We start from the raw sequence: 26945 nt of genomic DNA on the forward strand, positions 1-26945 counted from the left end.
TGAATTCCTCTCATGTTTATTCATACTTTTTTTTTTTAAAACGTACATCTTTTAAGGCAACCAGGAATAAAATGATTTCAAACTGAGTCACAAGATACCACAGATCTAAACAAACTACTTATATAACACTGGAACCATAATGCAAAAACAACAAACTGACAACTCCTTAAGTGGACATATTATTTTGAGTTATCGAGAATACTCCGTACAGGAAACTGGAAGCCACCTGCCTCCAACTGCTGGTAACTACATATTGGGAATTGATGTCTGGAAATATTCATGGAGGAAATTGCTGAAAGGATAAGTGGAAATAAAAGGCGCCAAATCTCTCTCAGATGTTTTAATCCCCCAGTGAGTCACAGCCTGAGATGTTATTGTGATAGATTTTACATAAGCTCATGACTGTCCCAGTGTCCAACATCTGTTACTTTCTTAACTCTGCCTGAGTGTTTTTTTTGTCTTTGAAAAACAAATCCAAACCTTTGATCATTTCAGTCCAGTCTGCTCTGATTCAGGGACGACTGGAAGTTTTGAATTCATAATCCCATGAGATTCTTGCCCTTGTTCTTGGGAAACTTGGGCCTTCTCTCCCTCTTCTTGACTGAGTCTTTGTTCTTCTGACTGGCTTTAATCTCTGCTTCCCACTGTTTTTTCACCAGTGTGTAGAGCCTCATGGTGGCCTGCGCGTCTTGGACCTGGTAGAGAGAGAGAGGTGGAGTGTCAGTCCAAGATGCTGGGTATTGCTGCTGGTAGGGCGGAACGGTTAATTGTTTTCAAATCAAAATTGCGATTTGAAAGAACACGATTAGCTAATCGTGAAGAGGGCGATTCAAATGTAGGTTAATTATACAGCGCATCTGCCATTTTAAGCAGTCGTGCAGTTACAGATTCCACTGTCATCCTTGTGTGACAGACTTGCTAACCAATCAGAAGCACCATACAGTCCTACTCGACAATCAGAGCAGGCACAGGGCGTGTACATTTTACAACAAACGAAACTGGAGGAAAACGTAGGATCATGGCATCAGGCGAACCGACACAGGCAGCGGCTGTGCCACGGTTTTGTCAGGCGTAACTCACACTGAAGTGTTTCAGCAGTGTTTAGCCTGCCCTACAATGTTGACGTGCTGTCATTTTGTGTGCTTCAACTATGGATAACAGCTCTCTGTGAGCCCATTCCGTTCTGCTCTGTGCAGGCTACATATCCCACATGGAGCATTTCAGAATAAGAGCGTTCTGCCTTTTTGTGCTTCTGTTGTGATTAAGTAGGCTACGTAGTTTAATTGTTTCTTTTTTGGTCTGTTTTGTTGATATACAATCAGGAGTCTACACTGTGTGTTTGATTTTGAAAAATCGACCGGATTCTCTATGTTCTCTATCTGACTTCATGCTTGGTTCATCTGCTCTGTGCTGCTTGACGTGGCTTCCGTCAAAAATAGACTAGCAGTAAATATTGAACTTTAAAAAAAATAAATAATCCAAATTGAATTGTGACTGCAATATCTGGCAGAAAAATAGCAGATTTTTCCCCCAAATTGTTCAGCCCTACCCGCTGGTCACCTTTTGAAAACAATACGTGAGAGGTGCATTTGATGTGTTGATGACTTACAGATGAATGTTCACCATGTTGGACCTTAACGTTGAGTATTTCTCTACAGAGGAGTTTCAGCGAGGGTCGACCACTCTAAAAAAAATAAAATTAAAATAATATAGATATACATAATATACAGCACTGATTCTGAGAAATGGGTCTGGGGAGGATTGACATGGGAGCATGGTTTGTCAACTTTAAGTACCTTTACAGTCTTCTTAAAAGGTTTGTACTTCTGAGTGTCCCGGATTTTCTTTTTTGGATGGTCCAACAGTAAAATCTGAAACAGGAATTTAAGATTGGTGCTCACATTCAGTATATTTAACAATGATTTTAGTTCCCTCTCAAGATATTACGCCCAGCTTACCTTTAAGTCATTGTGTATGGCATGACCAACCACTATTCTGCCTTGCAGGATCTCAGCAACCTCCCTCTGCACAGTGTGTACATCCTCTCCTGCAGTGGGGAAAACGTGGATGATAAATAACGGTATTTCGGTTCCTCGTGTCAGTTAATTGTTCATTGCAACTACTTTCATGACTCACCGTCTTTGATGTCCTCTGGTCTGATGCCGCTGACGGCTGTCCTATAGTCAGTCACCTTCTCTGTGGGCTTCACATATTTATCATAGATGCATTTCCCAAACTGGTTCACGAGGGACACGCGGGCCAAGATGCTGTCCTCTCCATCAGGACCGACTCCCACCATCTCGCAATCGATGGCCACGGCTCTGGTGAGGCTAACGGTTGGCGGATGGCAAACAGAATGGTAAGAGAGGACAGTTGTCACTACTATGTGAGCCTGCCTGAGGAGCTAAAGCTGGGAGGTTTTGTTTTCTGATTTGAATTCACGAACGACACAACCTATCTATCTATCTATCTATCTATCTTCAAGGCAGCTGTAGGTGCAGGAAAGCCAACACTTAAACACACCTCCAAGAAGGCATTTTTAAAAATAGTCCTTGCTCATAAATGCAAAGTTTTATGTCACTACAAGTTGATTTTCATGCCGTTACAAAATAAATGGAAACGCACACTGATCGGCTTCTCATACAGCTATGAGAGTGGTATTAATCTCCTCATGTAACTCTTTGAAAGAAAGCAAATTAGCCAATGATCCAAAAAGTCAAACTATTCCTTGAAATCTAAAACATGTAAAACAGCAGTACGGTCCTTTAAAAGCTCAAGCAGGGAGCATTCACATCCTCCGCTCACAGTATAATTATAACACCACCACAGCTGCCAATGATGCCTTCAGGTAATATCTGATTTATCAGTTAATGACTGAACTGTTAACATCAGAAAGATGCATGTCCATGGTGGAAATCAATTAAGATAATTTTAGATGATAGCTAGTGAATATTTCAAATTTATTATAGCAACCTGTCATTCCACTTTTACCAGTATGACTTGAACTCATTTGAATCACATCTGTGGGGCTACAAAGTACACAGACTTTGTCGTCACTCACCCCTCAAAGGCTTTCTCCTTGACCAGGGCGCTCTCGGTGTCCTTGCTCTTCTGAATGCCCTGCTTCTTCCTCATGATCTCCGCTGCCTCTGCTCCCATTGTCGCCTCAATGTCGTCAGGGTCTACATCATCAAACCAAAGGTCCTCTCTACAGTAGCACAGGACAAGATGAAGTTAGCAGCCACAGTTCTTCTTGACAAAAATATTGGCAGAAGTTAGTGCTGTATACTTACTCTGTAGGTTTCATCTGTTCAAGCACAGACTTCTTTTTCTTGGCAGTTTGCTCTCTGTTTGGCTTTCCATTGTCCATTTTCCTTTTTGGAGCAGCAGCCGGTCTCGTCTCTGAGAAAGCTGGAACATTTAATTTCACCTTAGAGTCCTTGGTGACAACACTGTCAGGAACGGTTTTGTGCTTCACTTTTTTCTCAGGTGTTGTCCTCCCAGGAGTGACGGTGTTCTTGGAAATATTTGAATTTTCTTTAGCCTCCTTTTTCCGCAGCTCACCATTTTGAGGTTTTGGTATCACAGGATGCTTCTTCTCCGGTTGACTGGCCTTTAACATCTGTGCACAGTTTAGCAAAGTTGTGAACAATCTTCACGAAAGTACTGAATGTTACAAAATCTAAAACACAAGTATGACATGCAAAAGTGTTAACAAGCTCTTGACAAACCTCTTGTAATGTTTTCCAGTTGGCAGAGAACTGTTGGACATCTTTTGGAGGTAATGTTTGCTGAACTTTAGCCTTTCCTTGGTCCTTGGGTGGAGGCTTTTTTCTCTTAAACTTTTCTTTCATCCAGTTTTTCCTTTTCCATTTCGCGGTTTTGTTCTTCTCTGTAGATGTGGGTGTTTTAGCAGAAGAGTCTGTTTTCTTTGCGTTCACTTTAGACATTATGGCCACTTAAGGTGAAATGTTTGGTGTTTTAATAAAGTCTGTGAACCGTCCTCAGCCACGTTGGGCCGTCAGGGCCCCGTCACTTGATTACCAGGTGATGTTAAACTGAAGAGTGGATACCATCTTCCCACTAAACGTTTCTCCAGAGTACGTTTACCGCGTAGCCGCACCTACGCAGAGAAACGGTTCGGATATTCTCCTTAACTGCCGAGAAAATTGCTCAGTGGTAAACTCCAGGTGCTCAAAACCATGCTGAAATGCATCTTTCCGAGATGTGTAGCAGCCAAATGCGTCCGGCAAAGACATGAAACCGTAACATAAGCGCGTCTTGTTTTCTACCGAGCTAAACAACCAAAGACTAAGGTACACAACTCATATCCACTTTAATTTATATAATGTATTAATACTTTAAAAACGATATTCTGCTGTTTATTTTGCTTCTTATTCCAAATGCGGAAATATTTGTCTGGCAAATATTTCACATCGGACTGAATACCATATGGGACGAAATATAGGCAAGGTTGATTGGTCAGCGATGTTTGACAGGAACTAAATAAGCAGCCTGAGTTTTGGTAGAAATTTTGAATATAACGTTGTTGTTTTTTTTATAACTAAGTCGTTATTTACATTGTGATAAATACGTCGCGTCTCATATTTAAAGGATATTTTGGTAAAAAAAAAAAAAAAGCAAAGCTCAGTCTAGGTGACAAGAACATATCTGGTAGCGTTTTGAGAGGCAAAATCTTCTCAGTAGGCTTAGATGAACCAAACGTACTTATTTCTAGGTGTGTAACTCGAGCTAACTCTGCTTTTCTTAAATTGTAACCCTTCCTCATGGTACCTTTCTCTGTTTTTGTTGTGGTTTCAGATCATGGCGGTAAACTCTCCCTCTCCACTGCCTGAGAGGGCCATTTATGGGTTTGTTCTTTTCCTTGGCTCACAGTTCGGCTTCTGTAAGTGTTGTCATGTCTAATATAAATACTTGTGTTACAGCTGCTCACTATGTACATCAAGGCATTAAAGTAATGAATTATGTAAAGTAATGAAGTAAAAGAATTATTGATAGAAAGTTGGTTATACAAAATATAAATGGGAGTGTGGAACAATGAACAGGATTTGACTGTATATTACAGAAGTGTAATGAATAAATAGTTGTAATAATAATGTCTACTGATAGAGTTGAGGTGGAATGGATTAAAAACCTTAAAAAATTGTTGTGTTGGGACAGAGTAAACCAGAGTATTGCAGCAGAGAATATTGCACATTAAGTATTGAAACAGAGGATATTCCACATCATGTCAAGTATTGCCCTTTAATGACCAAGAGACTATGTGTCAGAGGCCTGACCTCCCAGGTCATAACTTAACCCAGGCAAAAGATGTAGTCTTAAATATTAGAAACAATAAAACATGGTAGAAATAGAACCATCCGAGTCAAAGAGGAAAACATCTTGTTTTCATTAAAAATTGATACCCAGCTATCTTAGAAAAACCCAGAACAGTAGTTTAGCAACACTTTACTGTGAATATCCAAACAAAAATATTAACCTGAAAAGACATCTGTACTTACCAAACCCATAATATTTTATCCAACTTAGTAGACACATTGCAGTCAGTATTTATAGTAGTCTTGCAGTTTAATTGTGTAATGAAAAAAATTTTAGGTGTACAATGACACAGATACAAAATGTCAATCAGCCATTGTTGTTTGTGTTTGAAATGTTATTAATTTCTGCATGATTATTTGCTTGTGATCAATTAAAACGGCAATAAATATAAAAACACTTTCTATAAATTTCTGTGACATGCTGTGGGACATCGGCAATCTTCCATTTTTAAAAATAAAATGAGGTGTATATTAATTTAATTTATTCACCACAGATGTACTTTACATTTTCAAAAACTAGTAAGTCAAATGTAGTCATTCAACACACTCACTGTCGACAGTAATTATGGTGATTGACACTGGCTGTGTGCGTGTGAGTGCGTACAGAGGAAGCCCAGTTTCTCCAGTGTCAAACAGTGTGGATAGGTATTCAAACAAAAAACCCTAGCAACTTGTCTACAATACAACTTTCCTTTCTTCTCTCCACAGTTCTGTATTGCATGTGGGCATTTATACCAGAGGAATGGCTTCATTCAATAGGGCTCACTTACTGGCCTCAAAAGTAAGTATAAAGTTATGATTAGATAGTAGTTAGCTAAGGAAGAGCTTCCTCTCTGGACTGTTAAATGAAATTGTGTGCCTCAGGAAGTGCACAAACCTCATTAGCAGTTTTATGACACCTTGTCCTGTGTAGATATTGGGCCCTTGCGATGCCGATCTATCTGCTGGTTGCATTAATGATCTTTGTGGTGTTGCTGTTCGGAGTGAACATGAACAACACGGCTCCCCTCAACTCCGTGGATAACATCACAGGTGAGGACGTTTGCTAGAGGCTACCTGTGACCTGCTGGTTAGGAGACAATGCACCTGTGTGGCAACATTATATTTATATTCTAGTAACGTTTGTTCTACAACGGCTACTGATATTAATACTACAGTCACATCGGCCCTCACAATACAGTAATTAGCTAAAAGTTAGAAGAAGAAATACATACTACTAACTATTACATACATACAACAAAATATACATGATGCAGTTGATCTGACATCATGTCTCCAGACAAATGTTAAGAGGATTTTTTCGTGGCTTTCCAAACTTCCTGACCCTCACCCCCTTGAATGTCTCCTTTTTGTCACAGATGTGTATGCGCAAGGCCAGAGGACAGAGGCTTGCAGCGAAGAGGGAATACCCAGACTGAAAGATGTTTCCATTAGTGAAGTCAACAAAATGTTCTATATGTCGCCCAAGCTATAACAAACAGAAGCAGTTTTTAGCTGGAGGCAGAGTAGAAGTGTAGCTGCTTGGGATTTATTGTGGTGCACTGTTTACCCTTTGTTTATAAAAGAAGGATTGTGCTTTATTTATTTATCCAGGAACTATGCAACATGGGGCAAAGATGTACTGAATGATTTGACTTTTTCTGACGCTTTACTTATTTACTGTATATATGACGTGCTGTGTGTGTGGTAATATCAGTAATATGCTGAATGTGATGTAACATAATATCACAATACAAACAAATAAACCTATTGTTGCAAATGGTACTGTGGAGAATAACCTATGTTACATGTATGTCTGAAAAAAATAACGTTAAACAATAACACCAGTTAAGATTAATAATTAAATGATGAGGAACCATTTAACATCTGAAATAAAGTACAGTGGGAATACTGTTTTCCTTAGCTTCCCAGAAGTGAATTTCAGTTAATCTGCAACTTTACTGCCAGCAAGTAGGCTAATTGTTGAGAGACTGAAGAGAGAGAGAGTTAGGCAGAGTACAGCAGTTTGGCAAAAAGAAAAGGCTGTATAAATCACAAATCTAGGAAACACTAGGACTTGTGTGCACTAGCTTGACCAGTTGTCTGAACAACACAATTCCAGTTTCTGGCCAACCTTCAAATCATGGGAGAAGTCTGATGTCTGAGTTCTCAGACAGGGAGCCAACTGTTATGAGCTTGAACTATTTAGTAAAATCATGTAACTTTTAAAGAGAAGATAAGATGTTTAACATAACCTAAATGAATGTAGTAGACCTGAGGAGGCATGGGGAACGACATGCCCAGATGATGAGGCCTCACCAAGCCTCACTTGAGTAGTGAGGAGATCTGTTTTTGAATTGAAGGTTTAAGGTTGTTCAATGTATTTTCATTTATCGTAAATGTATATTTTATCTTTTAATGTATGTATTTGTATTCAATGCAATTATCTTTACTTTGTCTTGATATTCTTATGTGGAGTTATCAGAATCAGAATCAGTTTTATTGCCAGGTATGTGTACACATACGAGGATTTTGACTGAGGATTGTACATTGCTCACGATGTGCTTACTCATACAATAATAAAATAATATAATAATAATAAAATAAAATCAGACACAAACTACAGAGTAGACAACACTAATATACATACTATGAACAAAACAATATAGACATATTGATCAAGCCAGCAGGAAAACCTTAGGAAAATATTTGGCCACTCAAAATGATCAATTCCACAATGAGAAATTGTGTGATACTTGTTTTTGTGAACTCAAATGGATGTAGGATAAAAAAGTACCTACAACTCCAACAGTGTGACGCAGTTTAGTAGTTGGCCACGTTGCCTATGTTGTTGTAGGTTTGAGTGTTTTTTATTGCTGAAGGGATCAGGGAGTACCCATCATTCTCCACAATTCAATCATTAGCTCATTTTACAGAAGCAACAAGCACCAAAGTATTCATTCAGATTTACCAGTATGGTCTGTCTCTGTCTCTCTTTCCCTGCTTGAGGTTGGCCTAGATTTGCTCATTTGTAATCAATTTGTTTTTGTTTATACATGTAATATTCATACAAGTTGAAATAAACAATTAGATAGTAGCCTATTTCACCTGGAAAGGATTTGGAGGTTCTGGAGCAGAAAATCCTGACTCAGATTTACCATGTTAAGGCAGCACTAGACAAGATTTATTGTATAAAAATAAAAAAAATCTATCTGATGTCCTCCTCTTTTTTAAACCTCCTCTGAAGTCCAATGTTCCCTCTTCATTATTTCGACAACATCATGCATACGGGAAATATACACTTTTTCCAAGCCTGTCTATTCGAAAGCTAATGAAGGGTAAAGGCCTGGAAAGTTGTCACAATATCTAAGAGAAAGAAGACAGAGACAAAATTCTGGTGTACTGCTTTGAAGATGTGGCAGAGTTGGACGTTATGATGACATAGCTGCATTCGTTTGTAGTTTTTATTCCTGTCCACTAGGTGGCGATAACGAACAGCTTTGCGGATTGTCTAAACCTCAGCGAAGAAGACTGTGCCTCCATGATACTTGCTGCTGTTTATCATTTGTAATTCATCCAGTAGTATTCGTCGGGCATGTTCAGTTAAACGCACTGCGGCAGTAAACAAATGGCCTTCGCTCTGCCGGTGTGGCTCGCGGTCCAGGAAGAGCTCCTCGGGCATGGCGAAGTGGACTGCGGGCCTCCGAGCTGCTTCGACGAGTTCGAGGACGAAGCTTTGTTCCAGATGTTCCACCTCACCAGACCCTGCATCTCGTTCATCACAGACGCCGCCCGCATCCGCATGAAGAACGTCGCTTTGAAGAAACCCGGGCTGTCCGTGGACTCGATGCTCATGGTGGCGCTGAACTATTACGCGCACGGAGTCTCCTCCGCTCCCGTCCTGCAGAAAGTTGGACTCAGCCAGACGGAGTGCTACTCGGTCATCGGCACAGTCTCTGGGGTCATCGCGGGGATGTCCGATCAGTTCATCTCATTCCCGCTGATCCAGCAAGCCAGAGCCAACGTCGCCTTCAAGATAGAGAAATTATGTGGGATCCCCAATGTCCTGGGCGTCCTGGCTCCAGCTCACTTCAAGATCAGAGCCTCTCCCTACGAGAAGGACACGTTCAGGTCTTTTGTAAACACCTTGGGTTACACGTCGGTCGTGAGCCAGATCATCTCAGACTCTGACGGCAACATACTGAGCGTTGAAAAATGCTGTGTGGGCAGCACGTTTGAGCAAGAAATGTGGGACTCGTCGTTCAAAGGAAGAGAAATGGAGGAGGACTTGCACGGACCATTTTGGGTTATTGGTAAGATATTTTTAAAATAAGAAACAGAAGTCAAAGAATGGGAAAAGCCCATGTAGTCAGACGCATAGATAAGAATGGTTAGGCTACCTAGTCTTCACTCTGTGCAAAGTGATGCCTAACCCTTGACAATGTATGTTTTTATTTAAAATGTTTGCTACACATTAAACACCCAGATAGTGTGCTTTGTATCTTAACGGATTTGTGTATTTGTTTAAAATAATAATAATATGACAAAAAAAACTTAACTCAAAGGACCACTTACTAGCATTTTCCAAGGCTTCCTCAGCAGATAGGGTTTGCTGGGATGCCATGACAACTCCATTTGCTAGTAAGTGGACCTTAAGTTGAACTATGTTTGTCAAACTACTTTCTAAGGTCAAGAGTGAACATTACTACTCAGTCATTCTGAAGATTGTTATATTACATCATACAGCACTGGTACTTTGTCACTATTTCATAGTAGTACCCATGCAATGCAATCTTATTTTACCATCATTCCTTTGTGTGTTTTTGTTGGTGCTAGCATGGTCCACACTCAATGTGTAAATTATGTTCCTCTTTTAGCTTCTATTTAGCTCTGAAAATTGTTGCTTCATTATCTTCTAAATAAAACACTTGTGGTGTAATCATACTGCCTTCCTTGGAGTAGGTGTACAGATCAGTTTCTCAACTTTGTGTAATAAATTCCTGGCAGACTGCAAGGCCGGTTTGTACCCTCCACAATCCACATTACCTGTTTCATCTGCATTATTAAAAGTCATTTTATTACATTACTTTAGGATTATCATTTTAATGCTCCTGTTTCTCTGCTGCTTTATTAATTGTATGATTTTGTGTCCTTCTTAAAGGTGGGAAAGGCTACCACTTAAGCAAACATGTCTTGACTCCTGTGTCAGAGCCTACAAATGACAGTGAGGTCCGCTTCAATGAGGCCCACGCAAAGATCCACAACGTCATGCGGACGACGCTCGGCTCCATGAAGAGGCGTTTCAGGTGCCTGATGCAACTGGGTTTTGCACAAGAAGGCTCTTTGGACAAAAAGTCCAACATTATCAAGGCGTGCTGTGTCCTGCACAACATCGCTAAGAAGTTCTCTGACCCTCCTCCTCCTGTAGCCGGTAAAATTGAGCCCCTGCTTCCAGGCAAGCAGCATTCAGTGGCAGTAGAGATCAACACTGAGGCTCTAAAAGCCAGACAGGAACTCATCTTCAAAAACTTCTCCGCTGTCTCCAGTAGTCAGGACCCACCGAGTACAGGCATAACAGAGGAGGACATGTGAGCAGAGCAGGTGTGTTGCCAGCTCTGGAGGATCATCGACATACTGTTAAAGACAAACACTGGAACCAAATCCCAGCTTTTAATGCAAGACTTATACACAGTTTGAGGCAAGTTGCTGTTATCATGTCACTTTGGCAGCATTTTCATCTCGTTTGCAGATTTTTAAAACCACATTATGGTGATTTTGTTACTAAAAATACTTTATTTCTTGTACAAATAAAAAAACATACTTATCTACCTACATTTCTTATAAATAAATTCAATTTGAAAACATTCTTTGGTCAGCAGGAGTATTGTTCCCTCGCATGATGATGATGATGATGATGATAATAATACCCACTTTGCATATAAAAGGGAAACTATGCATATACACTAAATATATAAGGCTCAAATGTTTTTCATATTTACACTTTATAACAATATACAAAGTATGTAGACTTAAGAATTAGTTTGTCATGAAGTGCACAATCTTGTTTAGTTTAGGTATTTGAGTGAAACTCTCGGAGTGCAGTGGCATTAGCATAAATCATGTCTGAGTTCTCATATATGTTCTCTTCAAGCTTGTCGTGTGCCTGCAGACTGTCCATGATGCATTGGTGCAGGAAAACATACTGGGACTGAAAAGAAACCAAAGATGCTGGTCATTTCAAAAGCTGAACTTTGTACACATTGTATTCTGGCTAGTACTTCCTTGTATGCAGTATTGCCACAGAAAAGATTAAACACATTAAACTGTAGATGTTTAAAAGCCTCAAAGTTTCCTAATAATGTAGGTCAAGCTTTTTTGTTTGGATTTATTATAATTTGGCGTCACAAAGAATGTGAATTTGACTGAAAGATTTCCATTCATAGACAAAAAAAGTATGACGTATTAGAAAGGTGTGACACTTGCATAGAAACTGCACAAAAAATGGCCCTAATTCCACACATATGTTAATATTTAGTATGATTGAATAATTCTTTCCTTTCCGATCAGTTACGATCAGTTTTACCTCTGTCTGCACCATGTATGGTCGACACAGTCTCATCTTGTGCACAAAACCGTTGATGTCCACTGCTCTTTCTTTCCCTAGCTGCTGGAGCAGCACATCTAGGGCGATGATAGTGCCTGTCCTCCCCACTCCAGCACTAAGAGAGAGACACGCAGCAAAAGGTGAGCAGTTAGTGTCAAGGTATAAAGGTCATCATCAGTAGTGACCAAGAAAAAAATATAAAAACTAAGACAGTGAAAGTTATTTTTTGTTTCAAAGCACCCAACAAATGGCTTAGTACTCTCCACACAAGAACTCATTCTGTACCTGCAGTGCACTACAGTCGGTGCTCCAGTCCCTTCTTTCTCTATATGTTGCCTCACCAGTCCCCTGAACTGGATCAGGACTTCTGTGCCCTGTGGGACGCCATGGTCAGGCCAGGCAGTGAAGTGAAAATGTTTCACCGTGCGCTCCTCTGAGGTGTTCCTCTGTGAAGAAGATTCACATACGAGGAATTCAAATAACTTGGATCTATGGCTTGAACTAGTCAAGTGGTTGGTAAATGATACCTATAAGCATTACCCTCTTTAAAAGCAAATGTGTACAAATTCAGACAAACTTCTTTGATGACATTTACGGCGAAAGATGTAATGTTTTTCAATAAATTGCTATTTGTGCTTTGACACAGTTTGAGTTAGGCACAGTCAAAACAGAAATGTAGAGATATATTAATACCAAACCTATTTAGTCACACTATAAACATTTTAGAGATGTTTCATACATGTTTCATCCTAAATTCCCTCAATGTCCAGTTGGGCTCCTGCTGCACAGACGTGATGGTGACCAACAGCTCTCCGTGAAGGCAAGGCCTGCTATCAGCAGGCCAGTATTGTTCACACTTAGTCTAAAAAGGGAAAGCACAAAAGCTGTTTTAATGTAGCTGTAGCAGTAGATCAAAAAGTGTCACTAAACTTTGACACTTAATTATTGGTGTGCACTGTAGGACATGTAAACTGTCACCATTTGACAACCCATTAGCTATAAAAGCAAATGATTCACAACAAAGCAATAAATTGCTCAAAAAAGTTTGCACTTCCTGTCAAATATGGCAATCAAGGACTCTCAAATCTTCCTGAAAACTCACCCTTCCTCCCTCAGTGCAGTTGGTAACCATGACGATGCGTTTCACTCTTTGTTCCCAGATCATCCTCCAGAAATCATTGACTGTGGAGGGCAGAGGACCCTGAGTGGCAATGTACTCTCTGTTGCTGTTGTAGCCCTGAGAAGCAATTGCCAACATTAATGTGTACACTTCTCTAGCTTTTCTATGTCCTACATTGCTCAGTATGATATTAGACACCATGTTGTGCAGGAAGTCAGCATAAATAGCTAGATTTGAAATTAATGTACATGTGCATGTGTTTCAGCAGCCATTTACTTCATTTAATGAATGGTTCAAGCTTATAAAATCTGCCCTTTCTTACTAAAGGATTTTTTTGACAGTTTGAGTCAAGGTTTTTACAAGCTCACTATATGGTGGTGCACAATAATTACAGAAAGAGTTTTCTTAAATGATTGTTAGTTATCAAGGAATACCTACTGGCATGTAATTGGCATTAATGTAGTCGGAGGTCCCGTTGGAATTTGATGTAGTTAGCTTCACCCGACACCAGTCATCTAGGAAGATAAAACAGAAGATGTTTAACTGCAATGCACCACAACAGCCGCAACTAGGATGAGTGAGTGGATCTGGACCATTTCATCAGCCTTTATTACTCGTGATAGCATGGTCAGAGGGAAGGCTTACATGGCAGGACATTGTTGAAACGATTCCTCGCTTTGTTCTCAGGTAGAACAGCTTCCTTGCGTGTCTGCTCAGTGCCAACAGGAATGAGATTCTGCATGGAAGTTGGCAGATGAAGCCGTGTGATTGAGACAAAGGTCAACGGAAAACAATTTCAACAGTATCACAACTATGCACATAGAGTTTAACAGTCCTATACAAAAATAGGAAGACAAGGAAGAGGGGGAACAAAATACAATTTTCTTTTTTAAGCACCTCATATTCCTCACTGAAACCTCTGTTCTCATCTGCACTTAATTGGTAGAAGTGGTCTGGAAACTTCGTCACCGGAATAGCTCTGAAAAAACAACAACTTGTCATGTCATTTTGTAAGAAAGTTGACATACATAAATATTACAGAATAAAGATTGACATTAATATTAGATCCAGTTTATTTTTGTGGTTAACCAGCAAATTCTATCCCAAGTGAACCTCATTACACAGAGACTTAATTTTCTCTTTTTTTTTCACCACATTTTCAGGGACTGACAGTGGTGTTAACAATATGAAGAGATGATGAAAAGTATACTTACATGCACTTTTTATTAGATAGTATGGAACCACCGATGAACAACTTTCTTCTGCTGTGGAAAATAAGCAAATGTGTTCACTGCTGGAGTCTAATTGAGTACATTTCAGGGTGACAATCAGATAATGAATAGTCACCGAGGCAGTACAAACCTGATGATATCTGGTCTTTTAAGCATAATCAAGACAATCAGACCAACCAGGAGACAAAAAAGAAGCACAGCAAAAACTGACCCTGCAATGACTCCTACAAGGAAGAAAATTTGCATTAAATGTTTGTAACATAACGGAGAAACTCAACACAGCAGAGCAGTCTCTATTGGCATCACAGTCACACTATCTTTATTTTCCCAGAAGGGTAAATTTTGCAATGTAAGAAAAAAAGTGAAATTTAAAGTCCCAAAACCAAACAACAAGAAAGTCATATAACTGATGCCAGCACAGCACAAAAATGGGTGAGAATATATTGTTTTACATCACGGAACAAACTGAAATGGTAGTTTTGTAGAGTAATTTAGTCCCTTTGACTCACCTCTTGGATCGGTAGGACATGAAAAAACAATTGGTTTATAACTCCTGACGGTCCCAGACAGTGAAGCTAAAGACACCTCATATGTTCTGGCAGGTAGGAATCCAGATATTTTGATATGCTGTTCCCCATTTTCCACTTTATGAGTTTTCCCAGTCACATTAACCTCGACTGAAGTCCACACTCCAGCCGGCTTATTCCAGACAATAAAGACAGAGTAGCCAGCTGCCCAGTACTCACAGTGAGCACTTAAATCTGGAGGAACTGAAAAAATCAAGTGAAAAGATGCCTTTACAATCACAAACATCAACATACCAACACAGTGTAACTATATAATTTGTCTAAATACACAACACAAATTCATGCATTTCTATATACTAAAGACAAATATTTGATGACCTATCTTTTTAAAATCTGCACTCCACTGCAAAAAAGGAGTGCACTTACTTTTTCCCATCAAAAATATGTAGTCCAACATAACACAATAATGCCACAATGTATTTTGTTTAAAAAATCTTTCATTCATATGATTAGTTAATCCACAGAAAATTATTAAAAACTGTAACAATAATCGATTAAGACACAAAAATGCCACTAAAACAATCAATAACACTTTAACTGATTTTAAAAAGTAGCATTAGCTACAGCCCATATAACCATATCATTTCAATTAGCACTAATAACTGTACACAGTGTATAATTACATTTATTACATGGTTTCAAGAACTCAAAACTAAAAGTAAATTACATTACATTATGTAATGTTAAAGTACTTGGAAATCTTTCTTAAAATACAGATTAAGCAGATCATGTTTGTACTTAATGTTATTTGTGTTGGAAATACAGAAAAATATTAATATTAATGTTAATGTAGTAAGACAGATCTGTACTTACTGATTGTCAGATTGTGGCTACACTGTTGAAAGCGTGTGGAATTTCTTTCATACACAAGAGACACTGTATAGGTTGCACCGGGGTAAAGACCAGAAAATGACACATTGCGACCTCCAGGACTAACATGAGTTTCCGATTTATTAGTGGCTGTTGCATTCGAGAACAAGCCTTCAATCACTCCTTGGATCGATGAGTTAGTAACATGCCAGGACACATTGGTACAGTCTATGGCTGAAATGAAAGAGAAAATAAATGCAGACAAAAGCCTATAAAGCACATGATTCGATCAAAAAAAATACTAACTTAAGTTTACCAGAAACAGGACTTGTAGGCTCTTTGTTAATTTACACATAAAACAATACTGTGTTATTCATATCACAACAGATTTTGAGTTTGTCAGAGAGAAGGCATGTATATTTACCTGTCACTATGAAGCCTTTATAAGGAGTGCTGTTGAGTCCAGAGAATACCGTGGTCACGCTGAATGCATACTCTGTTCCAGGCTGGAGAGATTGCGATGACTGTGACACAACATTCAAGGATCCATCTTGGTGAACTTGAAAGGTTTCCCCATTAATTTGAAGAATGTAGTTCCAGTTTTTCCCCACATCCACATTCCACTGCAGGGTTATGCTGGTAACAGAGCGTTCAGTCACATTGACCAAAGCCACCATTGTGGGAACTGATGAAAAGGGGGGGAAAAGCCATCACTCACCATAAAATTAATTCAATTAAATTTTATTTATGTACGGCCAATTCATAACAGATATTATCTCATTGCACTTTGCATATAGAGCAGGTCTAGACCGTACTCTTTTTAATAGTATTTGCAGTGACCAACAGGCTAGTGACAGCCTAGTTAATCCTTTAGAAGTTAGACCCCTGTGTAGATTTATCTCAAATATCTAGGCAGTAACAAGAACAAGTCCAGGTCACTATCTACTGGCTGTTGTGTGTTCAATTCAACTCCAGTTATAAGCATCTAAATTTGACTTTGCTGTGCAGTAATTACTATTCATCTGTTAATTCATGTAATGTAAAGAAACATTAGTCCCTCAAAATCCTATGTTTGTTGAAAGTTTCATTTTACATTCATTTTACTAGAGATTGGTGGGACTATTTGTTAACGTGTAGTTGTAGGTAAAGTTAAATATAACAATTTGTGTATGATGATTTGTGTTGCATATCGCAAGCAAAATACTTGGCTCTAAGTGTATACAGGTCACCTCCATCAAACGCCACATGACTCCCTCAAACACAGTGATGGGAGTGAAATTACATTTTGTCTCAGCAGTAAGCAAATGGATGACACATAACTGGTGCCTCTAATAAAATTAACTTGACCTTAACAAGACTGGCATTGTTATCACATTCTAGGATGTAAGTTGAGATGCTGTTAACCTTGCCCCATATCAGAATTATACTACTCTCATTTTGTGTCAACGCGGTCACATTCTTAACATTTTCAGAAGCTGAAAGTCACTGATTTATTTTTAAATGAAAGCATATAACTATCATGATTTGATGTTATTTCTTTTAAATTTATTTTCATTCTTATATTTTTTCATGAACATATTAGGTGAGCAACAACCATTTGCAAATAAAATGTAAGCTGTTGTATCAACGTTAAATAAACTAGAAAGAGACAGGTTTTGAAAGTATCTAATTAAAAAAATCCCACCCCCTCCCTTGAGCCCTTCCTCCAAAGACATTCCTCCAAAACACATTTTCATGTGCAGTGAGTGCACGGGCAGAGTGCATGCAGGTAGACAAGCAGACAAGCCAGCCAATCATATTATTCGGATAAGGAAAGACATCTTACCAGTGACTGCAGTGATGTTTACTCCACTACTTCTGACATTTTCAAACACAGTGAAGAGACTGAAATTGTATTTATTCCCACTTGTGAGTTCTATGATTGTATGTGTCACGTGTTCTTGTCCATCTGATGCAGTGACGTTTATTTCGCTTCCATTGAACAAAATGATATAGCTGAGGGTGCCATTCACTTTCTTCCATTGCAGATTTATACTGGTCTCATTTTGTCCAACTGATTTGAACTCCTCTGAGTTACGAGGAGCTGGAATGTAAAGAAACACAATGAAGGAATTGTCAGAGAATTGTATTTAAAAAGTTATGTTTTGTGCAGTTTATTTTCAAACAATTAATACGTTGCATTCAATTCCATTATTTTATCTGCAACAGTCCAAAATATTAAGTGAGCAACACCCCTCTGGTACTGAGACACTTTAAATTAGATAATATTACAGAGCTTTATCCTGGCTCTTGTTGGAGCCTTTGTCCGAGGAAAAACATCTTACCAGTGACTGCAGTGATGTTTACTCCACTACTTCTTACATTTTCAAACACAGTGAAGAGAATGAAATCGTATTTAGTCCCACTTGTGAGTTCTATGATTGTATGTGTCACGTGTTCTTGTCTCTCTGATGCAATGACGTTTATTTCGCTTCCATTGAACAAAATGATATAGCTGAGGGTGCCATTCACTTTCTTCCATTGCAGATTTATACTGGTCTCATTTTGTCCAACTGATTTGAACTCTTCTGAGTTACGAGGAGCTGGAATGTAAAGAAACACAATGAAGGAATTGTCAGAGAATTGTATTTAAAAAGTTATGTTTTGTGCAGTTTATTTTTAAACTATAAGTTTAATTATATTTGATTATTTTATCTGCAACAGTCCAAAATATTAAGTGAGCAACACCCCTCTGGTACTGAGACACTTTAAATTAGATAATATTACAGAGCTTTATCCTGGCTCTTGTTGGAGCCTTTGTCCGAGGAAAAACATCTTACCAGTGACTGCAGTGATGTTTACTCCACTACTTCTTACATTTTCAAACACAGTGAAGAGACTGAAATCGTATTTAGTCCCACTTGTGAGTTCTACGATTGTATGTGTCACGTGTTCTTGTCCATCTGATGCAGTGACGTTTATCTTGCTTCCATTGAAAAAAATTATATAGCTGAGGATGCCATTCACTTTCTTCCATTGCAGAGTTATACTGGTCTCATTTTGTCCAACTGATTTGAACTCTTCTGAGTTACGAGGAGCTGGAATGTAAAGAAACAAAATGAAGGAATTGTCAGAGAATTGTAAAAAGTTATGTTTTGTGCAGTTTATTTTCAAACGAATAGCAAAGTTGCATTCAATTCCATTATTTTAACTGCAACAGTCAAAAATATTAAGTGAGCAACACCCCTCTGGTACTGAGACACTTTAAATTAGATAATGTTACAGAGCTTTATCCTGGCTCTTGTTGGAGCCTTTGTCCGAGGAAAAACATCTTACCAGTGACTGCAGTGATGTTTACTCCACTACTTCTTACATTTTCAAACACAGTGAAGAGACTGAAATCGTATTTAGTCCCACTTGTGAGTTCTACGATTGTATGTGTCACGTGTTCTTGTCCATCTGATGCAGTGACGTTTATCTTGCTTCCATTGAAAAAAATTATATAGCTGAGGATGCCATTCACTTTCTTCCATTGCAGAGTTATACTGGTCTCATTTTGTCCAACTGATTTGAACTCTTCTGAGTTATGAGGAGCTGGAATGCAAAGAAACACAATGAAGGAATTGTCAGAGAATTGTATTTAAAAAGTTATGTTTTGTGCAGTTTATTTTCAAACAATTAATACGTTGCATTAAATTCCATTATTTTATCTGCAACAGTCCAAAATATTAAGTGAGCAACACCCCTCTGGTACTGAGACACTTTAAATTAGATAATGTTACAGAGCTTTATCCTGGCTCTTGTTGGAGCCTTTGTCCGAGGAAAAACATCTTACCAGTGCCTGCAGTGATGTTTACTCCACTACTTCTTACATTTTCAAACACAGTGAAGAGAATGAAATCGTATTTAGTCCCACTTGTGAGTTCCATGATTGTATGTGTCACATGTTCTTGTCCCTCTGATGCAGTGACGTTTATCTCGTTTCCATTGAACAAAATGATATAACTGAGGGCTTCTTTCACTTTCTTCCACTGCAGAGTTATACTGGTCTCATTTTGTCCAACTGATTTGAACTCCTCTGAGTTACGAGGAGCTGGAATGCAAAGAAACACAATGAAGGAATTGTCAGAGAATTGTATTTAAAAAGTTATGTTTTGTGCAGTTTATTTTCAAACAATTAATACGTTGCATTAAATTCCATTATTTTATCTGCAACAGTCCAAAATATTAAGTGAGCAACACCCCTCTGGTACTGAGACACTTTAAATTAGATAATATTACAGAGCTTTATCCTGGCTCTTGTTGGAGCCTTTGTCCGAGGAAAAACATCTTACCAGTGACTGCAGTGATGTTTACTCCACCACTTGTTACATTTTCAAACACAGTGAAGAGACTGAAATCGTATTTAGTCCCACTTGTGAGTTCTACGATTGTATGTGTCACGTGTTCTTGTCTCTCCGATGCAGTGACGTTTATCACCTTTCCATTGAACTCAAGTACATAGTTGAGGATGCCATTCACTTTCTTCCACTGCAGAGTTATACTGGTCTCATTTTGTCCAACTGATTTGAACTCCTCTGAGTTATGAGGAGCTGGAATGCAAAGAAACACAATGAAGGAATTATCAGAGAATTGTATTTAAAATCGTATTTAGTCTCAATGGTAAGTTTCGAGATTGTGTGTGTCACTAATTGTCCCCCTGATGCAGCGACGTTTATCACCTTTCCAAAAAACTCAAGTACATAGTTGAAGTTTTCTTTCACTTCATTTTCATTTACTTTATTCCACTCCAGAGTTATGCTGGTCTCAGTTTGGTTAACTGATTTGAACTCTTTTGCGTTAGGAAGAGCTGGAACATGAACGATATGATGAAGAAACTGGAGTTTTTAAAATGACAAGATATTCCTAATAAAATGTTTTGTTTTGTGTAGTTTTCCAAACAAACAACAATATGTTGCATTAAATTAGATATTAAATTATAATACTGAAATCGTATTTAGTCCCATTGGTAAGTTCAGTGATTGTGTGTGTCACTAGTTTTCCCTCTGATGCAGTGACGTTTATCTCCTTTCCATTGAACTCAAATGTATAGTTCAAACTGACATTTACTTTGTTCCACTGCAGAGTTATACTGGTCTCAGTTTGGTTAGCTGATTTGAACTCTTTTGGGTTAGGAGGAGCCAGGATGTAAAAGACATGAAGAAGGAACAATAACAAAATTTGATTTAAAAAAATTATAGGATGTCCCTGATGAAATTCTTCACGTGTTTAACATTTTCAGGAGATTAAAGTTTCATTAGAGAGTGTTGAGTGTGACACGTTCACCACATTAAACATTATTCATGACTGCCGTAATATAACACAAGGAAATACAGACTTGTCACCAACCAAAAATAAGGGACAGCAGCTCACACTTACTGGTTTTCATTGCTTCTGTGGCTTTTGTCACTGTTGTTTTCTGTGTTTCGTCCGTTGATGAGTTTGTGCTGGAGTCAGTGACACCCTAAACAGATGACGAATCATTGGGGCCCAGAGAGAATCAAAAATATTATTTAAATCTAATTTCATACATTACAAAATTGCCAGAAGTGCTCAGAAGTGCTGACTATGTAATCTACACAGTTGACACTATAATGCAATCTCTGTGTATCACAAAGCAATGCCATTTCTGTTGTTAATTTATATCTATATTATATTGTATCTATCTGTCAGCGGCAGTAGGAGGTAAAAAAAAAACAACACTCCCTATATAGAGGTGTTCCATTCTACTTTTAGTCAACAATTTTTCTTACAGGTACAAAATCTTTCATTACAAACAGGCTGACAAAACAGTTTGAGATAAATATATGATCTTGTTGTGCAGGAACCTTAAGGAAACATCAGAGATCTTCAAATGCAAATTATGGCCTGGAAACTGTTCTAGCATTTTGCACTTCTACCTCTAAAGCTTCAAGTGCAACTCTTAAAATATGCTACTAAAAGAGCTGACAAAAAGACTAATTCAGACACAATCGTCAAACCATTATTCGTTTGTTTTTAAATAAAAGCAAATCACTTTAATTAAAAACAGATATTTATATGTACAGATATCTTCCGAGGTTTAATTTTTTTACCACATCATAACATTCAAAATTCTATATCTTCTAATAAACAAACTATAAGACAAAACACTATCCAACTACAGCACCTTGTCTAAAACATACAATAAACAAGATAGGAAATGTTAAAGGTATATATCCCCTTCTGTTTTACAGTAAGTTATTTCCTCATCTGTGCTTTTTTTCTCTGAGGAAGTGAGAATAGACTACTGATGCAGAGAAAGAATTAAATCATATTTCACCATCTGAAAAAGTCCATCATTCTTATATCATGCAGATCTTTTTGTGTTCTTTACATACTGATATTTCAGGCCATGCTTTGAACATTCACTGCGGTTTCGGCTCTATAGTTTTCTTTTGTTGAGGGTAACTATCTGATCAAAACGGAAGGTTAAAAAAAACTTACCAAAAGTAGGCTGAGGAAGACACACAGCAGCAAGTGGACTGAGGTGATTTTACAAGATAAAAGCTTCATCATTGTTCATTGAGCTACACCCACACAATGAGCTTGTTGAACTCCTTTGTTGTCTGAAGCTCCCCTTCAAGTTTCTATTTTCAGTACTGCCACTGGTGTGTTGGCAGTGAATGTCCTCGTGCCACGGCTGACGTAGTCCAGTATTAACTTTATTCCTGTGGTGTTGACTTTTAATTCTTAACCATGTCCTCCTTCTGTAATCGCTGGAGCCCTTTCATATTGGCAAGTGACTAAGTAAATAGCTGCTTCTCCTTTTGGCCTTGTACAACCACAGAGACCTTTGCCCCGCCTGTTACTTCCTTATTAACGGCCAAAGTGTGCCTGTTTTACATAATTATATGTGGTAATTGCTTTATGTATGCCATATGATTATTCTTACCAGTTTAATGTGTATGACTGTGTGTGTACCTTTAAGGTGTGTGTGTGTTTTAAGTATTTTAAAATGTTAATGTCTTAGTTAAAATCACTGTCTACTGTCTTCAGATCGGCTGGTTTCACAGAGCAGTAGACTTGCTTTTAGTTTCTTTGTGCGGTCTCGGTAGTCAGTAATATTTATAGCTTTGCTTGTGGTTAACAGCTATAAGGAACTGCAGCCAGAAAAAAATCACCAACACACTTTGAACAGAACATGAAGTTACGATAGTGTTTATAGGGTCATATTATGGCACAGCAGGCAATACAGCTACTGGTTAATCAAAGAAAATGTTGTCCATTGGGGAAACATGAGGAAGTTCTCTTCATAAATGATCATAGTTTTCCTCTTATGCTTATTTTTCAAGATTTCATTCTTAAACAGAACAACTACTGTATAGTGAGCTAAGATATTGAGCATAACCAGTGTTTCTTTTAAAAAGCATATTCATTCAACATTCATGCAAAATTACTTTATTTTATATGTGGCCCCTGTCTGCATGATCATTTCAAGACTCTACAATATTTATAAGTGAAAATCACTTTTTTTTTGTTTGTTTTAATCTATACAAACCTTAAAATTCATAATTTTTTGTGGAATTCATCATTTCAGAGGAAACCTCTTATAGTGATCACATCTGTTCGGGTCAAATTGATCACTATGAGTGGACAACTTGATTACAATAAGTGACTTATTTAAACAGCATTTTTATAAGAATTATTATGTCCCAAACTTTTTTGATCATTATAGGTTTCCACTGTACCAAAAAATAAGCCTTATAAAATCTACTTTACAAAATAGATTTCACTAATTACTTTGGTGAAGGAAGTCTTTGTATACAGAAAAAAAGTCTTATCACTATAAATTTTGTGGCTCTGGCCATTCTAACAGAGAACGACCTCAAACCTTAATGCAACACAAAAATCATACAATTCAGTGATTATTTTAAGTACTAGGTCATATCTTTATACATCTAGATAAATGCCTGTATTTATTCTGCTTGGCATTTCTATGAGTGCAAAACTAAATCTTTTGTCCCTTAATTAGTCCTTTTCTCCTGGACTGATGCTAAAAAGCTCATCCATGCCTTCTGTCACAACTGTTTCAATTCCCTCCTGTTTGGTCCACCCTTCAAGATTCTCAACATATAGCAGCATGTGCACTGCAATTGTGCCACCAGTCCACCCACTCCTGCCACCACACCACCCCCCACTCCAGGCATCCACTGGCTTCCCATCCACTGCAGGACTTAGTTTAACCCTGCCTGCTGCTCACATACATATACAGGCTTTTGAAATAAAGACGTCCCCATGTATGAAGATCTGCTTGCCAAACAGTGTCTGCTTACCATCATCACGCTTCATTTCTGTTTTGATGACTAAGCAGCCTATTATAAGAAATGTGTTAGTTACAGTATTATGGCTCATGGCTGTTATGGCTGTTTAGGTTGGGTTGAACATACAATCTAGGTCAGGGGTTTTCAAAGTGAGAGGCGGTTCTCCCCAGGGAGGCTCAGTGAGAAGAAGTGAAACAATATTCATTAGTAATCAAAAGGAGATCACATATAATATCCTACATGTGTGATGTTGAGAGTTCAGAGATAGAGTAGTTGTGGGGAACTGTTTTGCCCACTTTATCAGAGACTTTTTTAATGTGTTTGGTGTAGTCTTAAGTTATGTCAAACATCAATATTAGGCAATCTTGGCTCAATTGTTGAGTGTCTATAGGATCAAATAACATAATCCTGATCCCACAGGCATCCAGGAAGTGGAGTGAAACTAAGCAGTTCAACTAAGGGGGCACCAAGCTTTGTTTGTAGTGAGGCTCACCACAGTCTCACACTTTGAAAACCTCTTATCTAGGTTGAACACCCACATTGTCTGATGTATGTCATGCGTCTCCAACACATGAGGGGGCAGTAGAGATGCATAGAGAATAAAACACAAAGCGAGCTAACGCTAGCAGGTGTGTGCAAACAACAAGATAAAGCCAGCTAACTTACAATACTGGCAGCGTGGAGTAGATTTACCCTCACAGAGCAAGTGAGTAACGAAAAACAAAGGTGCCATTAACCTGTAGTATAGTAATTCAACTTTATCCACAGTCAGGCCTGGCTAACTAACATGGCATACATGTCTGTTAACTAATGTTTAGTTAATGCCAACTTATCCAAACATTCCGCATTGCAACGTAGGCTAGAGGGCTACTTCTTGTGCTTTCAACAAACGAGCTAACGTCGGAGCTTCTGACGTTAACGTCAGCGTTTGTTGTCTGCTTTTGAACTAACGTTAAGGTTATCAAGCTAACAACCTATGCTAACGATAGCGTAAGGGTCTAAACACCTGGCTAGAAACGTTAACGTACATCCTACTTGAACTCCGTTTACATATTTACAGATGACGACAGTGTGACTGGTGTTTTGCTGAAGCCCTTAAATATTGGTTGCAACAAAGAAGTGCAGAACTCTTGGTAAGGGACTTCGGAGGGCGAGTAGACAAAGCCAAGTTAGCTGGCTGAGAAAGGAAAGGTGTGTATTTTTCATCCGGGATGTTTTCTGTTACAAAACGGGATATCTATCTCTCTGAAGTTAAGTAATCGCTTTATTTAAACTGCTGTTGGTTCGCTCTAATATTATTTTTCTTTCTTTTTAGAAATGCAGTCTGTAATAAAACAAAACTTCCATTCGGAGACCGAGGGAGACATCAACAAACTCGTCAACCTCAAGCTCAATACATCCTACACCTACCTTGCTCTGGTATGACTTCTGTTACGGTAACATTAACCCACAGCTGTATATTTTTTATATTTTTATTTTTTTTGCATTCATATAAAACAATAGATAGCGGTCTGTTTTCTAAGAATCTTCTTTCTTATCCCCTAAATTACTGGGTTTCTCTCGTCTCTATAGGGGATGTATTTTGACAGGGATGATGTTGCCTTGCCGAAGTTCTCCAGCTTTTTCCTGGAGCTCTCGGTGAAAGAGAGGGAACAGGCTGAGAAGCTGCTGGAATATCAGAACATGAGAGGAGGGCGAATTCTGCTTCAGACCATTGCCGTAAGTCCAGTTCTTTTGGTTGGGGGCATTATTAAGATTGGTATATTTCTTGGTGCATATGTTTATCCAAGTATCAACTTTCTGTTGTAGAAACCAAGCAGAGAAGATTGGAGAGGTGGTCTGGATGCAATGTCATTTTCCCTGGACTGCCAGAAGTCCGTAAACACATGTATCCTTGATGTGCACCGCAGAGCTGGCACCCACAACGACCCTCACGTAAGTCTGGCATTGTTGGATAGATTTATCTGCCACTTGTTCTAAGGCTGTTGTTTAGCTGTGAGATGTGAACATGAAAAAAATCCCAGATCCTACAGCCATGTGTTTAGTCTATTAAATATTAACTTTGTCTTAATATGTTACTTATTCAACTACATTTGAAATCAGTGTCTTACATCTTAATGTTACTTCTTTTGCAGCTGTGTGACTTCCTCGAGCAGCATTTCCTTACCGACAGCCACGACACCATCAAGAAGCTGGGCGATTACATTGGCAGTCTGACCCGCATCACCGCGTCTGAGACACACGGTGCTATGGGAGAATACCTCTTTGATAAACACACTCTGTAAAGGTCACAGCAGTACAGACACAAGCTCCACATTTCAAAAGACAAATGTTCCCTCAGAATACGTTCATCTTCTCCGTTAAGAAAATTATTCAATGCCTTCACAGTTTACAAGAAACTTCACTCTTGTAAGTTTAAAGCAAAATAACAGAAAATACCTCTATTTTACTTGAAAGCCACAGTGGGGGGAAAAAAATGTTCTCACTAATATGGTGCTAAAAACAAACATTTTCTAAGCTATTAAAATGGTCACTTGTTCAAACCGACTCCTTTGTATCATGTTATGCATTCCAGCATGTCAGAGGTTTTAACCTTCATAAATATTGTTTAATGCATACCATTGAGTCAAACTACTTTATTTGAAGAGTTTAGAATATCACTGAAACATTGAATAAAGGCAGATTAAGACAAAATTGGTTTTGTCTTTTATTTTTATTTTTCTCCAACCAGTTTCAACAGTTAAACTCTATGTCCAGTTGTCCAGACAGATCAGTCATTTCATGTGTCATGAAGTCTAAACATACTGTCTGTACTTTCCCTAATGTCATGTCTGCACCTAGAGAACACTGTAAAAGATATCAGTGGGACTTTGCTTACTCACTGTTGGGTGGGAGCTTAATGTTAAACGTTAAAGACAGCTTGTGGTTAAAAATGCCCATGCTGCTGCTTAGTAAATGGCATGTTTCAGCAAAG

The 26945-nt window shown here is 38.4% G+C and overlaps 5 protein-coding genes across 17 annotated transcripts; 3 read left to right on the forward strand and 2 right to left on the reverse strand.

Moving 5' to 3' along the window:
- rexo4 (REX4 homolog, 3'-5' exonuclease) lies at positions 1-4258 on the reverse strand. Its single transcript, XM_046069566.1, has 8 exons — positions 3732-4258; positions 3294-3622; positions 3062-3208; positions 2137-2330; positions 1959-2047; positions 1797-1871; positions 1610-1684; positions 1-695 (listed from the first exon to the last, which is right to left on the reverse strand). The coding sequence occupies exons 1-8, from the start codon at positions 3948-3950 to the stop codon at positions 537-539; spliced, it is 1287 nt and encodes a 428-aa protein (XP_045925522.1). The 5' UTR covers positions 3951-4258; the 3' UTR covers positions 1-536.
- LOC123983342 (phosphatidylinositol glycan anchor biosynthesis, class P) lies at positions 4094-7103 on the forward strand. Of its 7 annotated transcripts, none has more exons than XM_046069568.1 (5): positions 4094-4316; positions 4822-4906; positions 6048-6120; positions 6253-6371; positions 6698-7103. In XM_046069568.1, exons 2-5 carry the CDS (start codon positions 4825-4827, stop codon positions 6811-6813), a joined length of 390 nt encoding a protein of 129 aa, XP_045925524.1. In that variant the 5' UTR covers positions 4094-4316; positions 4822-4824; the 3' UTR covers positions 6814-7103. The 7 variants fall into 7 exon arrangements, with proteins under 7 accessions (XP_045925524.1, XP_045925528.1, XP_045925525.1 ...); XM_046069572.1 differs by having other exon boundaries at positions 4097-4316; positions 4822-4871; XM_046069569.1 differs by lacking the exon at positions 4094-4316 and adding an exon at positions 4473-4525.
- Positions 7104-8820: 1717 nt separating this feature from the next.
- On the forward strand, positions 8821-11660 carry si:dkey-197c15.6 (putative nuclease HARBI1). Its single transcript, XM_046068356.1, has 2 exons — positions 8821-9631; positions 10480-11660. Exons 1-2 carry the CDS (start codon positions 8947-8949, stop codon positions 10908-10910), a joined length of 1116 nt encoding a protein of 371 aa, XP_045924312.1. The 5' UTR covers positions 8821-8946; the 3' UTR covers positions 10911-11660.
- On the reverse strand, positions 10975-26097 carry LOC123982661 (receptor-type tyrosine-protein phosphatase H-like). Of its 5 annotated transcripts, none has more exons than XM_046068352.1 (21): positions 26083-26097; positions 21069-21153; positions 19985-20242; positions 19486-19743; positions 18987-19244; positions 18491-18748; positions 17996-18253; positions 17497-17754; positions 16096-16356; positions 15675-15905; positions 14784-15044; positions 14405-14498; positions 14257-14307; positions 13940-14021; positions 13688-13778; positions 13481-13557; positions 13025-13159; positions 12662-12784; positions 12208-12368; positions 11902-12037; positions 10975-11526 (listed from the first exon to the last, which is right to left on the reverse strand). In XM_046068352.1, exons 2-21 carry the CDS (start codon positions 21076-21078, stop codon positions 11389-11391), a joined length of 3399 nt encoding a protein of 1132 aa, XP_045924308.1. In that variant the 5' UTR covers positions 21079-21153; positions 26083-26097; the 3' UTR covers positions 10975-11388. The 5 variants fall into 5 exon arrangements, with proteins under 5 accessions (XP_045924308.1, XP_045924309.1, XP_045924307.1 ...); XM_046068353.1 differs by lacking the exon at positions 26083-26097 and adding an exon at positions 22155-22526 and having other exon boundaries at positions 19486-19627; positions 20127-20242; XM_046068351.1 differs by lacking the exon at positions 26083-26097 and adding an exon at positions 22155-22526 and having other exon boundaries at positions 14257-14304.
- zgc:56095 (Ferritin, lower subunit-like) lies at positions 24541-26665 on the forward strand. Of its 3 annotated transcripts, none has more exons than XM_046068358.1 (6): positions 24541-24677; positions 25032-25104; positions 25287-25390; positions 25544-25690; positions 25781-25906; positions 26107-26665. In XM_046068358.1, exons 3-6 carry the CDS (start codon positions 25289-25291, stop codon positions 26254-26256), a joined length of 525 nt encoding a protein of 174 aa, XP_045924314.1. In that variant the 5' UTR covers positions 24541-24677; positions 25032-25104; positions 25287-25288; the 3' UTR covers positions 26257-26665. The 3 variants fall into 3 exon arrangements, with proteins under 3 accessions (XP_045924314.1, XP_045924313.1, XP_045924315.1); XM_046068357.1 differs by having other exon boundaries at positions 24542-24677; positions 25032-25162; XM_046068359.1 differs by lacking the exon at positions 25032-25104 and having other exon boundaries at positions 24560-24677.
- The last annotated feature ends 280 nt before the right edge of the window (positions 26666-26945 follow it).

The sequence above is a fragment of the Micropterus dolomieu genome, linkage group LG14, assembly GCF_021292245.1.
Source record: "Micropterus dolomieu isolate WLL.071019.BEF.003 ecotype Adirondacks linkage group LG14, ASM2129224v1, whole genome shotgun sequence".
NCBI lineage: Eukaryota > Metazoa > Chordata > Actinopteri > Centrarchiformes > Centrarchidae > Micropterus > Micropterus dolomieu.